This window comes from Triticum dicoccoides, chromosome 3B, assembly GCF_002162155.2.
Source record: "Triticum dicoccoides isolate Atlit2015 ecotype Zavitan chromosome 3B, WEW_v2.0, whole genome shotgun sequence".
Lineage (NCBI taxonomy): Eukaryota > Viridiplantae > Streptophyta > Magnoliopsida > Poales > Poaceae > Triticum > Triticum dicoccoides.
The window spans coordinates 762,629,631-762,642,140 of NC_041385.1; the positions used below are offsets into that span (position 1 = coordinate 762,629,631).

Below are 12,510 nucleotides of genomic sequence, written 5' to 3' on the forward strand. Positions count from 1 at the left end.
GAAGCTTGCCAAGGAGCAAAGGTGCATTCTTCAAATCCAAGCAGAGATCATTCAGAACATGAGGAAGGCCATGAAGGAAGTGGAGGGGGACAGGGACCTACTTAAGCAAGAGAAGGAGAAGTTAGAGTATCTTATTGCTGATCTGCTCAATGCTGGGCATGACAGCAAAGCTAAGCTGGAGAGGATCAAGGCAATTATGAATGAGTGAAGTGGTTGGTTTGTGGGTTAAGTAATTAGTAGGCCTATATATATAGCTGGCCTTGGAATGTCATGCATGTTAGGTGTATATTTTGGGAAAGTTTCATGTGCTTTCAGAATGGTATGAGGGAGGGAGGTATTGCTATGGTTTAAGAACTACTTGGTTTTATCTATGATGTAATGACTATTATGTTAAGACCTACTATGCTAAGTACTCATGCTAAGTTAAGTAAGTAAGAATGTTTTATCTATGATGAGGTTGTTTTACTCTGCTTATATCATGTGTGATAACTGACAGTAGTGACATAGTTGGAAGTAGCAAGTAACATATATAGCAATTAGCTTAGATAGTCTGACAAATAACTTAACATAGATAGTCTGACATAGATAGATAGTACTGCCATTCATAGTCTGACATAGATAGCAACTACTATTAGATAGTGCCTGACATAAAGATGAACTACTAGTAGATAGTGCCTGACGAAACTGAACCTAGGAACTTACTGCACTTAAGAAAGTTCAGGACTGACGAAACTGAATATTAGTGCAGCAGTTCACTCCTCCTTCTTCAGCATCTTCAGGCGGTGCGAGCGGCGCACCGCAGTCACGGCCTCCCTCTTCTTCTTGCCCGGCGCCGGCTCCAGCACATCATCCTCACCGCCATCTTGTTCTTGCTTCACGACGACGCCGTCTGGGTGATCGTCCACCTCTGGCAGCGCATCCACGTGGATTGGGCGGTTCCTATCCCCCTCCACGGCGTCGAGGACGGGAGCCAGCATCTGCAGTTCAGGCTCGTCGTCGGAGAGGACGACTACCTCATCCACCTCGTCGTCAGAGTCGTCAGAGGGCTCGTCACTGGACTCGTCGTCAGTGGACTCGTCGTCAGAAGACTTGCCCTCAGAGTCGTCAGAGGGCCCAAGGACCCATGGATTGCGCCAGAGGGCGTTGTTGATTGGGGCTGGGACAGCGAGGACGGCTTCGGTGACGTCGTCCGCGGCGGCCGGTGGCGTGGTGGATGAGCGGTACATCCACCACCTGGCGCGCTTCCTGGGGTCGGGGGAGCGCTGCACCTCGCGCATCGCCTAGAGCAGAATGGTCGGCGCCGGGATGGTGCGGCCGGCAGAGTGCAAGGCGCGCTGCTTTTCAGCAGCCGTCATCACCTTCACGAGGCCGCGGGCGTGGTTCCTGAGCATCGCCATACTGGGGAACCAGCGCGCGATCTCCCTGTACTGCGCCCGGATCTCCTTGTTGTTGCCGGCGAGAGCTTTGATGGCGAGCTGCCATTCCATGGCGACGGCGGTGGCGGTGGTTGTCGGCGGTGATTTCGACAAGAGAGAGGGGGAAGTGGAGTGGGCGGTGTGAGCGACGAGTGGGCGAGTGAGCAGAGGGCGTGGTGGGATGGACACGTAATAAAGTAGTAGAATCCGAAACGACTGGTTTTAATCAACGCACACTCACCACGCTGGCGGCTGCTACGCACGCTGAAAAGAGGACGTGGCTAATAACATATAATAAGTTTGGCCGATACTAGTCAAACAAATCACCAGCACTAGCCCATTGGTATTGAACGCATAATTACAACCAACTGGTCCTGGGTTCGAGCCCCAGGCCAGACTTTTTTTGTGCAGATTTTTTTTCATACAATGAATTTGGCAATAAGTTCTGTACTGTAGAAATGGCAAAGTAAAACAAAAAAACAAATCAAAACAACTCAGTAGCACTTAGCCCATTTGTATTGGGCACAAATAAGTTCACATGTCACATTGTCCAGAAATTAGTAGCACAACACACATTTAGTAGCAGAACACAAACTTAGTAGCAGAACACAAATAAGTAGCATACACTCAATAGTTTCCACTAGCATTGAAATAGGATGCAAACTTGCTAGGAGGTTTCCTCTTCCTCTTGCCTGCCAATATCCCTGGTTCTCCAGTGGATGTTCTTGGTGCATTGAATGTTCTTGTAGATGCTGATCCTCTTGTTCTTGCAGCTCTTGTTGATGCAGATCCTGTTGCAGGTGCTGGTGAAGACCTGGCTGCTCCTGCTGAAACTGTTGATGTTGAACCTCTCTTATTTGCTTTAGGAGGTGGAGCTGATGATGCTGGCATCTGTGTAGTTTGGTGTTGAGGTGGTGGTTGTGGAGGTGGATGTGTAGCACTAGAACTAAAAATTTCTCTATTCTCCTGCATGACAAAATTAAATCAGTTAGTAAATATACCAGAACTAAAAAAAGTAAACAAAGAATGCATCATTTTTGAATGACCTGGTGTAAGTTCTTTCTCATCTCAAGACTAGGTTTTAGAGCTTTCCCACAATTAGTATATCTGTGGCCTTGTAGACCACAATTGCTGCATGTAATTGTTCCCATCCTTCTTGTGTCCTTTGGAGCAGGCACCTCAAACTGCCCCTTTCTCCTAGCTGTCTGTTTTTTGCCTGCTTTTTCTTTGAACACTGGGGGCTCAATATCAGGAGTATGGGTGTCAGGCCAGAATTCAGGACCAGGGACAGGGTACACTATGTCTTTGTATGCTTCAATATATAGTTCTTTTTTGAAAAATTCATGCACATAGTCCTCTGGGTGCATGTGAATCTTGCTCATTGCTGCTATTGCATGACTGCATGTCACACCTGTCATGTCCCACCTCCTGCAGTCACATGATTGAGTAGCTAGGTTCACACAGTACTGATTTTCCTTACTATTAACTTGCCAAATGTCAGGACCTGCCTTATATGCATCACAAAATTTGGCATACTTCTTATTCTCCTCTAATTTCTCTGAATAGTTGAGTGTGATCATCCACCTGCTGTTCTCTGTTTTTTCCCTAGTCTTCTGCCTTTTGATCATCTGCTTAGTCCTAATTCCTTCAAACATAGTCCTAATTGGTTTGGCCCTAACATCAAGGATCATTTTGTTGAAAACCTCACTAAGGTTGTTCACAACAAGATCAGTTTTGCAATTGTAATCCATTGCAGACCTACACCAAGTCTCCTTTGGAATTTTTTTAAGCCACTTCCAGGCATCCTCACACTCTGCTTTAAGCTCTGCCATTGCCAATTCATGGCCATGTTTGGTGAATGAGTAGCTAGCCTGATCTACTAGCTTCTTTAGATCTGCTCCTCTGAAACCAGCTGACTGAAAATTTGCATATATGTGCCTGAGGCAGTATCTCTGAGGGGAATCAGGGAACACCTCATTTATAGACTTAAGAAGACCCTGATTGTAAATTTATAACCATGGTCATGAACAAAAGGAAATAAAGCTACTAATAACAATATATATCTGAACTAGTGGCTAAGATAGGGTGCATACCTTTTGCCTGTCAGAAATAATGGTGTAGGTTCCAAATTTGCTACCACTTCCAATACAACATCTTAGCTGGGTTAGGAACCATGTCCAACTATCTGAATCTTCCTTATCAACCACACCAAAGGCTATGGGGTAGATGTTGTTATTGCCATCTCTTCCTGTGGCTGCAAGTATTTGCTGTCCAGTGGTTAGCTTGATGAAGCAACCATCAAGCCCTGCATCCATACCCAAATTAGCTACCATATATTTACAACAAGATATTTTGAACAAATTGCAGTTATAGATTTACCTATAAAGGGCCTGCAACCATTAAGAAATCCTTGCTTTGATGCATGCAAGCAGTAGAACATGTACTTAAATCTAGGTGTTGGGGCAGGGTTTTCTGGGTCCTCAAATGTTGTAACTACACACTTGCTACCAGGGTTTGTGTCAAGAACTGCTTGTAGGTAGTCCCTCAGTCTATAGTACTGCTCCTTCTGGTCACCTTGTACAACCTTCATAGCCTTCCTCCTTGCCCTATAGGCCACACTCTTTGATACATCAACTGAAAACTTGACTTTGCTGTTTTTAATAAGTGAATCCACAGGTGCTCTAGGATCTGCTCTAAGAGATGGCTCAACTTCTTTGGAAAGCCACTTAGTAATAACTTTTGTGTTCTCTGCTGATGCTGGACAAGTGTGCTCCATGTTACACTTCTTAATGCAAAATGTTCTTTCATGAGCTATCCTGGAGGCACAGATGTAAAATTCACATCCATGCTCTCTCTGTGAACACCAAACAATAATTCTTGTTGGAGTGGTCCTGTGGTAGTGAAAAGACCTCAAAGTCCTTATATGAAAATCTCTTAATGCTTCTCTGAACTGGTAAACAGAATCAAAACACAAGCTCTTGCACAAGAGTAAATGTGAATTGGGAATTGAAGGGTCAAAATATACACTTTCCTTCATCTTTTTCTTACTACTCTTTGTCTTTGCCTTCTTCATGATGTATGGTAGTTCAACTTCATCTTCTTCTTCCTCATCACTTATGCCTGGATCACCAGCAAAACAAAACTCATCTGCTTCAGGAAACCAATCTTCAAAACATTTTTTCTCTACCTCATTGTGACATCTGCTAGTTGGCCCAGGGTTCTTCACATGTTTCACAATAGCAGTACTTTGCAATGGTGTTTCCTCTTCAGAGGCACACTCTATTTCCATTTGTTGAACAGCTTCAGCACTACCATCTGAATGAACTGAATCATCAGAGCAAAATTCAGACACTTCAGTGTCTCCTTCAAAGTGGTTCAAATCTGCCTCTCTTTGAATCCTACTCCTCTCAAGCTGAGCCTTTCTATCATCTATCTGATTCTGAAGGTCAGATTGCTCCACAACCTTTTTCACACAGCAGCTCTCTTGAGTGTTCATGTAATTCTCATTAGCCTGTGTACTAATTCCAGGTTCAACATTTCTCACAACCCTTATGTTGACTAGCTTGACATGATGAAAAAAGTCCAACATTTCATGAACACTAGCTTCATTACCTAAATACTTTACTTTGTCAGATCCAATTTCCTCCTCCTTCACATAGTACATGTAATCACTGTCCCCATACCCTTCACTAGCAATGAGTGATTGTAGAGTAAGCAAAGAAATATCTGACTCAAATATACCCCTTTTTACAGGGTTTCTTCCTTCTAAATGAAACCATATATCCCACTTCTGGTCAGCCAAACTGCACAAATAAGTGCTCATGAATTGAATTGAAATTGACTGAGCTATACAGTTTACTGACTCCAGTTTACTACACATGTCCAACTAACAGAAACAAACACATCTTACTAATTTGCAATGTTGAAGCAGCTAACCAAAAGCCCAGCAGATGATACTTGCATACCTGCGACCCATTGGCGATGACTGGGAGAGCGGTGCCTCCGGCTGCTGCGAGCCGGCCTGCATCGAGAAACTGGTGCTCCCCAACCAATTATCGACTGAGCCGCTGGCCATCGGTGGAGGCGCGGGCGAGGCAGCAGCGTCCAAACTTGTCTCGCCGCCAGCGTCGCCGCCGCCAACGTCGCCGCCGCCAGCGCCGCCGCCCTCCGGAATCAACGAGGACATGGCGGCCGCCACCTAGGTCAGAGAGAGGGAGAGGAGGGAGAGAGTGAATCGAGAGGGGAACGGATCAGATTTGACCCGCACCGCACCGACAGGCGCCGTTCCGACAGCGGACGGGCCGTTAACGGCCATCTACGCGCGGCGGGCGACCGTTAGCCAACGTGGCGCCTGATTCACGGGCCCAACCGGTCAGATTCGGGGTTAGCGCGGGCGAAGCGAGCGATTTCACGAGTTGGTAGTTTTTTGCCACGGTTTAGTCCAAATTTGATAGTTTTTCGCACAAAAACGTAAAGTGGTAGTTTTCCGTCACGTTCCGTCAATTGTGGTAGTTTTTGGTTAAATACTCAACTATATGCCTTGATCATCTCTTACAAATTATGTGCAACCCTATATGTGTTTCGTTACATTTACTTTTTTTCCTTTTTTTGATAGACAACTTCTTCAGTCTAAGTCAAATGATGGGTGACTGCTTATAAGACCTCTAGCGATTGTTTTATCCTTCTGATTGTGTCAATTCAGAGGCCTGTGCAAGGAGTCAATTTAGATGTTCTGAGGTACTGTGTCTACCGAAAAAACGTCAAATTGGCATATGAAGATGTCCGGAGCAAACAATATCTGATGGTGTTAGCAGAATGGGGAGCTCAAATAATAGATAGCCAGATGATAATCTGTTTAAGACCTACCTTGCCAGAGTGAAATCAAACATTCCATCTAGAAGGCTGCTTACCTGCCTTACAATAGCCTCCCAACTCGGTTGGAAATTAGGAGTGTGAGGGGTGGATGTAGAACCTGTATGTCCTGTGCGTGAAGGGGGTGTGGTGTTCTGAAATGGTAGTATGTGAAGATATGTCTCGCAAGTGATGCTCCTTGAGAATCCAATGCACAAGAATGTAGCTCGGCAAAAGAAATAGCTTAACACATTCTGGAAAAAAAAATCTGATACGACTATTAAAGAAATTGCAGGTATTTCTTTGGGTTTGGTAGTACAGAGGAGCACTGGTTCAGAGGCAAGTCAGAGCAGCACTGATTTCTGGTACAATGCATATATGAATGCAGATTGTTTGTTCAAGTTCATCTCATGTCTAATGGTGCAAGCACACTTCATTATTCCCCAAGCAAATTAAGTGTTCCTCAAGCAAATAAACAAACTAGATATTATGCTGGACTTGCTTTACCCGATCTTTTGCATATTCTGCTGTATTGATGATCGTAGAACTTCATGTCCGCCAAAATTACATCATCTACCTAGATTGAATATCTTCAAGCAACCAAATTATTTTTCGTGGTACAACCAAACATAATATGCATCGGTCCACTTGACCAGGGACTAAAACTAATATTTTCACACTGGAACAATGGACCAGGAACTAAAACCAATATTTTCACACTGGAACTCGGCGATATACTTCTCTTCACCAAGATGTTTAGTTTCATAAAAAAGGCCTGTTGCACTGATATATGTATATAACCATATACAATATGCATATATGTTTATCATATTAACATGTATTCCCTTCATCCAAATTTAATGGACGAGATGGCCAAAATTCTAATACTTGAAATCAAACGATTGGTCAAATTAGTCTGTCCAGCATTTTTCCCTCCAATTTTCGTCACATCAAAAACCAAATAGTAATCTAAGCATACAAGCCCCTTATTCATTATGCAACAACATACACTAAAAAATGGAATCCTGGGGCCTGTCTTTACATGGCCCCACTCGGTAATATACCCTTGGGGGCAGAAGAATATGGTCTTGCGTGAGTAGGGCGTTTCGGTGCCCAGGCTCATCTGCACCCGGTTAGAATTTTTTATATCAAAAATTCAAAATAAATTCAAAAAATTCTAACTTTTTTTGTGGTAGACAATTTGATGCGTGAGGCCCGCTTCAAATTTCAAGTCATTTGGACATTTGAGCAGCTCTCAGCAAAAAAGACAAATCGGGCCAAAACAATACATGAACAGTAAACATTTTTACAAACCCCCAATTTGTCTTTTTTGCTGAGAGCTGATCAAACATCCAAATGACTTGAAATTTGGAGCGGGCCTCACGCATCAAATTGTCTACCCCACAAAAAAATTGGAATTTTTTGAATTTTTCTAGTATTTGTTTTGATTTTTTTTGTAAGCGCAGGTGCAGATGAGCTCGGCTGCAGAGATGGATTTTCAGTCTTGCGCTTCCCTTTTTACTGAAAATTGTCATTCAGTTTTATGGTGGGCACATCACTGGTACTGAACCTTCTAAGATGTTTTGGTGATAGAAATTTCCGGGGTACAAACTGAGGTTGTATTACTATTGAACATACTTAGCAGTAGTTTATTATGATCTTTTACATTATACTTTCTAAGTCATGTTACTTAGTTTCATATATGCATTGCTAAGAATTTTATTTCCATTCACAGTTGTCCTTTGTCAGCAACTGTAACATAAAAGTGAATGCTTCACCTTCTTGAACAGATTCTTAATGGTAGGATAAGGTACATAGTATCTGAGAAAGTTTGTTATTCTTATTTCTAAATACATCTCTCTTCATTTTATGGATTGCTTATGCCTAATTTTATTGATGTTCCCTCCTTTAGCATGACAGGTGTAATAAGATGAAATGCCGAATATTTGGCTAATTATATTCATGGGGTTAGTAGGACAAATTAAGGTCCCTTCCTCCTGCCATTTTGAGAAATAAGAGGAGAGCCTCTCAACTTCAAGTTGCAAGTGTCTTTTTTTACGCACGAGTGTGAGTGAGGTAGAAAAAAAAGTATGTTCAAGCATTGTTGGTTTAATATCAAACAATGGCTCATATTGTTCTGACCTGTGGGTGTATAAATATTGCTTTGTTTCAGTGGAGACACGTTGAAGGAATACTTTTAAGCTGATCGTAGGTTGTTTAACAAAGTTTCCATGAACATTGTTTCCTGGGTATATGCTACCGTAGATTTCCCATCATCAGTTCATCACATCATGCTCCCTTGACTCCGAGTGATATGTATGTTTCTATATTAAGAGCTGCTTAATTTTGCTGTTTATGGTAAGAATTTATATCACTGCATGCACAAGATACAACCGGCTAATTAAAGCCTGAAGGTAACAAAGTGTTCTTTTGAATAATATACACAATTCCTCTTTGGAGCGCCTTTTGTAATATGAAATAGTTTTTTCTTGCTAAATTATTTCATCTCTATTTTTTTCCATGAAATGCACATTATTTCTTTTGTGATGATCAAAATAGTTGATATTTTTACTGTCTCAATGGTTGTACTTGGGATCAGATGTAAGTTTTAGTTATGAAATGTGTAAGTTTGTTAAATTTTAGCTACCGAAAGCACTGTTCTGAAGTTCCTTACTTTTGGCCTTGTTGTGTATTTGTTTCAACTTGGTGGAGGGACCCTTGCTATGTACAAAATAAACTAAAAGTTCACATAAAAATAGATATATGTGTCTATAAATTGTCTTGAACAAAATAATTTGCTTAAAAGCCTCAAGTTATACGACAAATCCTCAAGTTATACAGCAAATTTCATCATAATGTATTGTACCTCTCTTTAATTGAAAGAGAATAACTATTTATTACTATATTGCTTCGACCATAGTCTACATAGCCGCGACTGATCGACGGGTGCGGCATGCCGCCGCGCGGGCTAAGCTAGTTATCCCAGTGACCAAGGAAGCTGCAGAATGGCTCCACGCTCCTCCCAACGGTCAACTAGCTCTAGTGCTCCGGCCGCTGCCTTTGGTCCAATCCATGACGGTCGCGCCCGCCCCCTACCCCCACAGCCCCACCCAACGATACCTTGCTCCAAGTTCCATCGGCCAGATAGCCCTCCTTTCGGACTGGTCCTGGTGCAGCGGCCTCTTCCAACGCGGGCGCGGCTGCGCCACTCCCAGGTCGGTCTCGACCGGCTTTGGTCGATCTGGAGCCACACAGTGAGGAATGTATAGAGGTTCGCAACCGCCGTCGTCAGCGCCGTTATGAAGAGCCCCCCCACCGTCAATCACCCTGCTAGCTCCAAGCTTTGGATTCCTCGGTGGCTAGGCTGATGCTTTAAATGTCTGGACTCGGGACACCATAAAGCAGAGTGCTCCGGCGAGATACGTTCCCATAAGTGCTAGGTCTCTGGTCATCTCGCCCGTGATTGTGACTGCACCATCCTCCCAAGCTCAAAGTGAAGAAAATATGCCCTAAAGGTAATAATAAAGTTGTTATTTTATATTTCCTTATTCATGATAAATGTTTATTATTCATGCTAGAATTGTATTAACCGAAAATTTGATACATGTGTGAGTACATAGACAAAACAACATGTCCCTAGTATGCCTCTACTAGACTAGCTCGTTGATCAAAGATGGTTAAGTTTCCTAGCCATGGACATGAGTTGTCATTTGATAATGGGATCACATCATTAGTGGAATGATGTGATGGACAAGACCCATCTGTTAGCTTAGCATAATGATCGTTAGTCAAGATCGCACCTCTGTTTAAAAAACGAGAGGAATATCTTCACTCAAAGAGGTAGCTTGAGCTTCCACAATTTTTATTATGAATAGGAACATCGTTGTGGGCAATCGCCTCTTATAAGGACTTGACTGAAAGCCGGCCACTTTGATGCAAGTTCCATTGAACTCGTCCAATTCGTATGACAATTGAATGGGCTCCAAAGGAGTGAACAATTCATTCCAGCCGTAATAGCAGGCTCCTATGGAAACAAATACCAGGGTTTGCTTAACCGATGACCTGTGCGATTGTGACAAATTTATGTCTAATAGCCCAATACAAGCTCACGTATTGCACCTTAAGTAGAGTGCCACCAAGCTAGGTGTCCTCCCAGAACCATACCTGGGAGCTGTCCCGAACAAAGAAAGTGACAAATTAAAAAAATCATTGGCCTTAATCACATCATACAAAAAATGTGAATCACCGCCTTTTCATGGGAGTTGAGAAATGTCTTTGGAGCTGATATACTTGTTAAGAATGATTTTCTGCCACACTTCATTCCCAGTTAGTAGTTTATGTACTTTATGTACTCATTTACTGAAGGGAGATGTTTTTGATCTCAAGATCTTGAATTCCATGACCACCTTCACTTTTAGGATGGCACAACACCTTCACTTAGCTAGCTGATATTTCTTCGATTGATTATCACACTGTCAGGGAAAATCTGGATCTAAAATAGTCCAATCTTTGTAGAACCCCTTTCGATACGTGGGAGAAGGACAACACTATAATACCGTATTGCTTAGGGCGGAATTGATCAAGGTCAATCGCCCCACATAAGACAAGAGTCTGGCCTTTCAACTGGCCAGTCATTTCTCAAGTGTCTCTTCCATGCATTTCTACTCAGCGATAGTTAAACACGGATAGTGAATTGGAATACCCAAGTACTGAATAGGGAACTGTCCGAGCTGACAACCGAAAATCTCAACATACTCAGATGGGGAAACAACAAACCTCGCCCATGCAGAAAAGTTCACTCTTATGAAAATCATTGTATATGAGTCATTCACTCATTTCATCACTTCAACCATGTGATTCCCCTTATACCGGATAAGATGCAATGGCTAATACAATGAATGCCACTGACAATTTAGCTTCTTTGCTTTTTTTCGATAAAGGGTGAATTTTATTGGCTTAAAATGGAGCATCAAGAGGATACAAAATACAATGAGCACATACCCGTCATCTACATAGTTAGGATGCACACAATCAACACCAACTCAAACACACATGAAAACACCAAGTCAAACACGCATGAAAACTAAAACAAACAAAGTTATATAAAACCAAAGCTATGTGTAGGCGCGAAAAAAAAGAAAAACCCAAAGCGATTAGATCTGCAATCGGCAAACTAGAAAAATGACCATATCCTCACCAAAAATTTCATGACACACATTGACAACGAGGTTCTTCTACAGCAATGGCTTCAAGAAGGGAGTGACAACGAAGTATTGTCGTTGCCGGATCCGACCACATGGCCAGAATCTAGTTTTTCACCCTGAAAATTAGTCCGAGCATATCTAAGTAGTGCCTTCAAGAAGGTAATAACGTAAGAAATACATTGCCATTGCCAGGTATAACCACTCAGGTCTAACCTAGGCTTTCGCCCTAGAGCTCGAGACCGGGTGCTCGAGTAGCACAATAATCTATGTCACTGATGTGTTGTCGCCACCACTTTTCCACGATCTCGACAGCTACATGCAATGCGACTGCCAGCACTGCACATCCACCCCTCTGCGTCAAGTCATCGCCCATAATTTGTATCTCACCGTCGAAGTCAACCATTGGATCAAAAGAGATGAACTCTCCAGAAGACCTTTCGATGACCACTGTCGTCGTAGAGCCATAGGAAGTGGCTGCCGTATGTTTGCAGTTACCTCCATCTGGCCGGTCAGATCAGAATCACCATGTCATGGACCGTATCACCGCCAACCGACCACCGCATGCGTGGAAGGCCAGCACCTCAACAAAATGGTCCAAAGTCAGCAGAGAGGTCTACGTACACTGGCCCTGGTACCACATCCAATTGGATCTAGCCGGAGATCTGACGCCGGCTTGGGCAGCGAGATAACGCCGGCCTGCTAAAAACCATCTGGTTCAGCACCTACTCACCTGTTACACCCAATAACCCTGTTTGCCGGCGCACACATACATCCTGGTGCCACCTGCATCAGCGGTAAGAGTGCTCCCGAACGCAGGCCTGCCCAGCCTAGATCTGGCCCGACCAAGCGCCCCCAGCTCCTTCGCTGCTCGATGAGACTCCAGGACGCAATGAACCCCGTGGCGCACATGGGTCCTCCCACCTCCACCCACTTCCCAGCAGTCCCGCCCGCATCAGAGGAGCCTTGGTGCCCTGGCGCCACCTTCAATGGGGCCAGCCCAGACTTCGCCAGGATCACCATTCGTCGGCTCCGCGACACGG

General features: G+C 43.6%; 1 protein-coding gene across 1 annotated transcript; it reads right to left on the minus strand.

Annotated features, from left to right (window-relative positions):
• Positions 1-1,914: 1,914 nt before the first annotated feature.
• On the minus strand, positions 1,915-3,247 carry LOC119279942. Its single transcript, XM_037560989.1, has 3 exons — positions 2,952-3,247; positions 2,462-2,843; positions 1,915-2,381 (listed from the first exon to the last, which is right to left on the minus strand). The coding sequence occupies exons 1-3, from the start codon at positions 3,245-3,247 to the stop codon at positions 2,043-2,045; spliced, it is 1,017 nt and encodes a 338-aa protein (XP_037416886.1). The 3' UTR covers positions 1,915-2,042.
• Positions 3,248-12,510: the final 9,263 nt, after the last annotated feature.

What these genes read in the sequence shown, in the direction of transcription:
- LOC119279942 (XM_037560989.1), bottom strand. Translation starts at nt 3,247, where the DNA reads ATGGCAGAGCTTAAAGCAGAGTGTGAGGATGCCTGGAAGTGGCTTAAA. An exon ending in AAATTAGAGGAGAATAAGAA is followed by an intron (nt 2,844 to 2,951) that starts GTATGCCAAATT and finishes ATGTGACTGCAG; the next exon opens with GAGGTGGGACATGACAGGTG. An exon ending in TGAGAAAGAACTTACACCAG is followed by an intron (nt 2,382 to 2,461) that starts GTCATTCAAAAA and finishes TTTGTCATGCAG; the next exon opens with GAGAATAGAGAAATTTTTAG.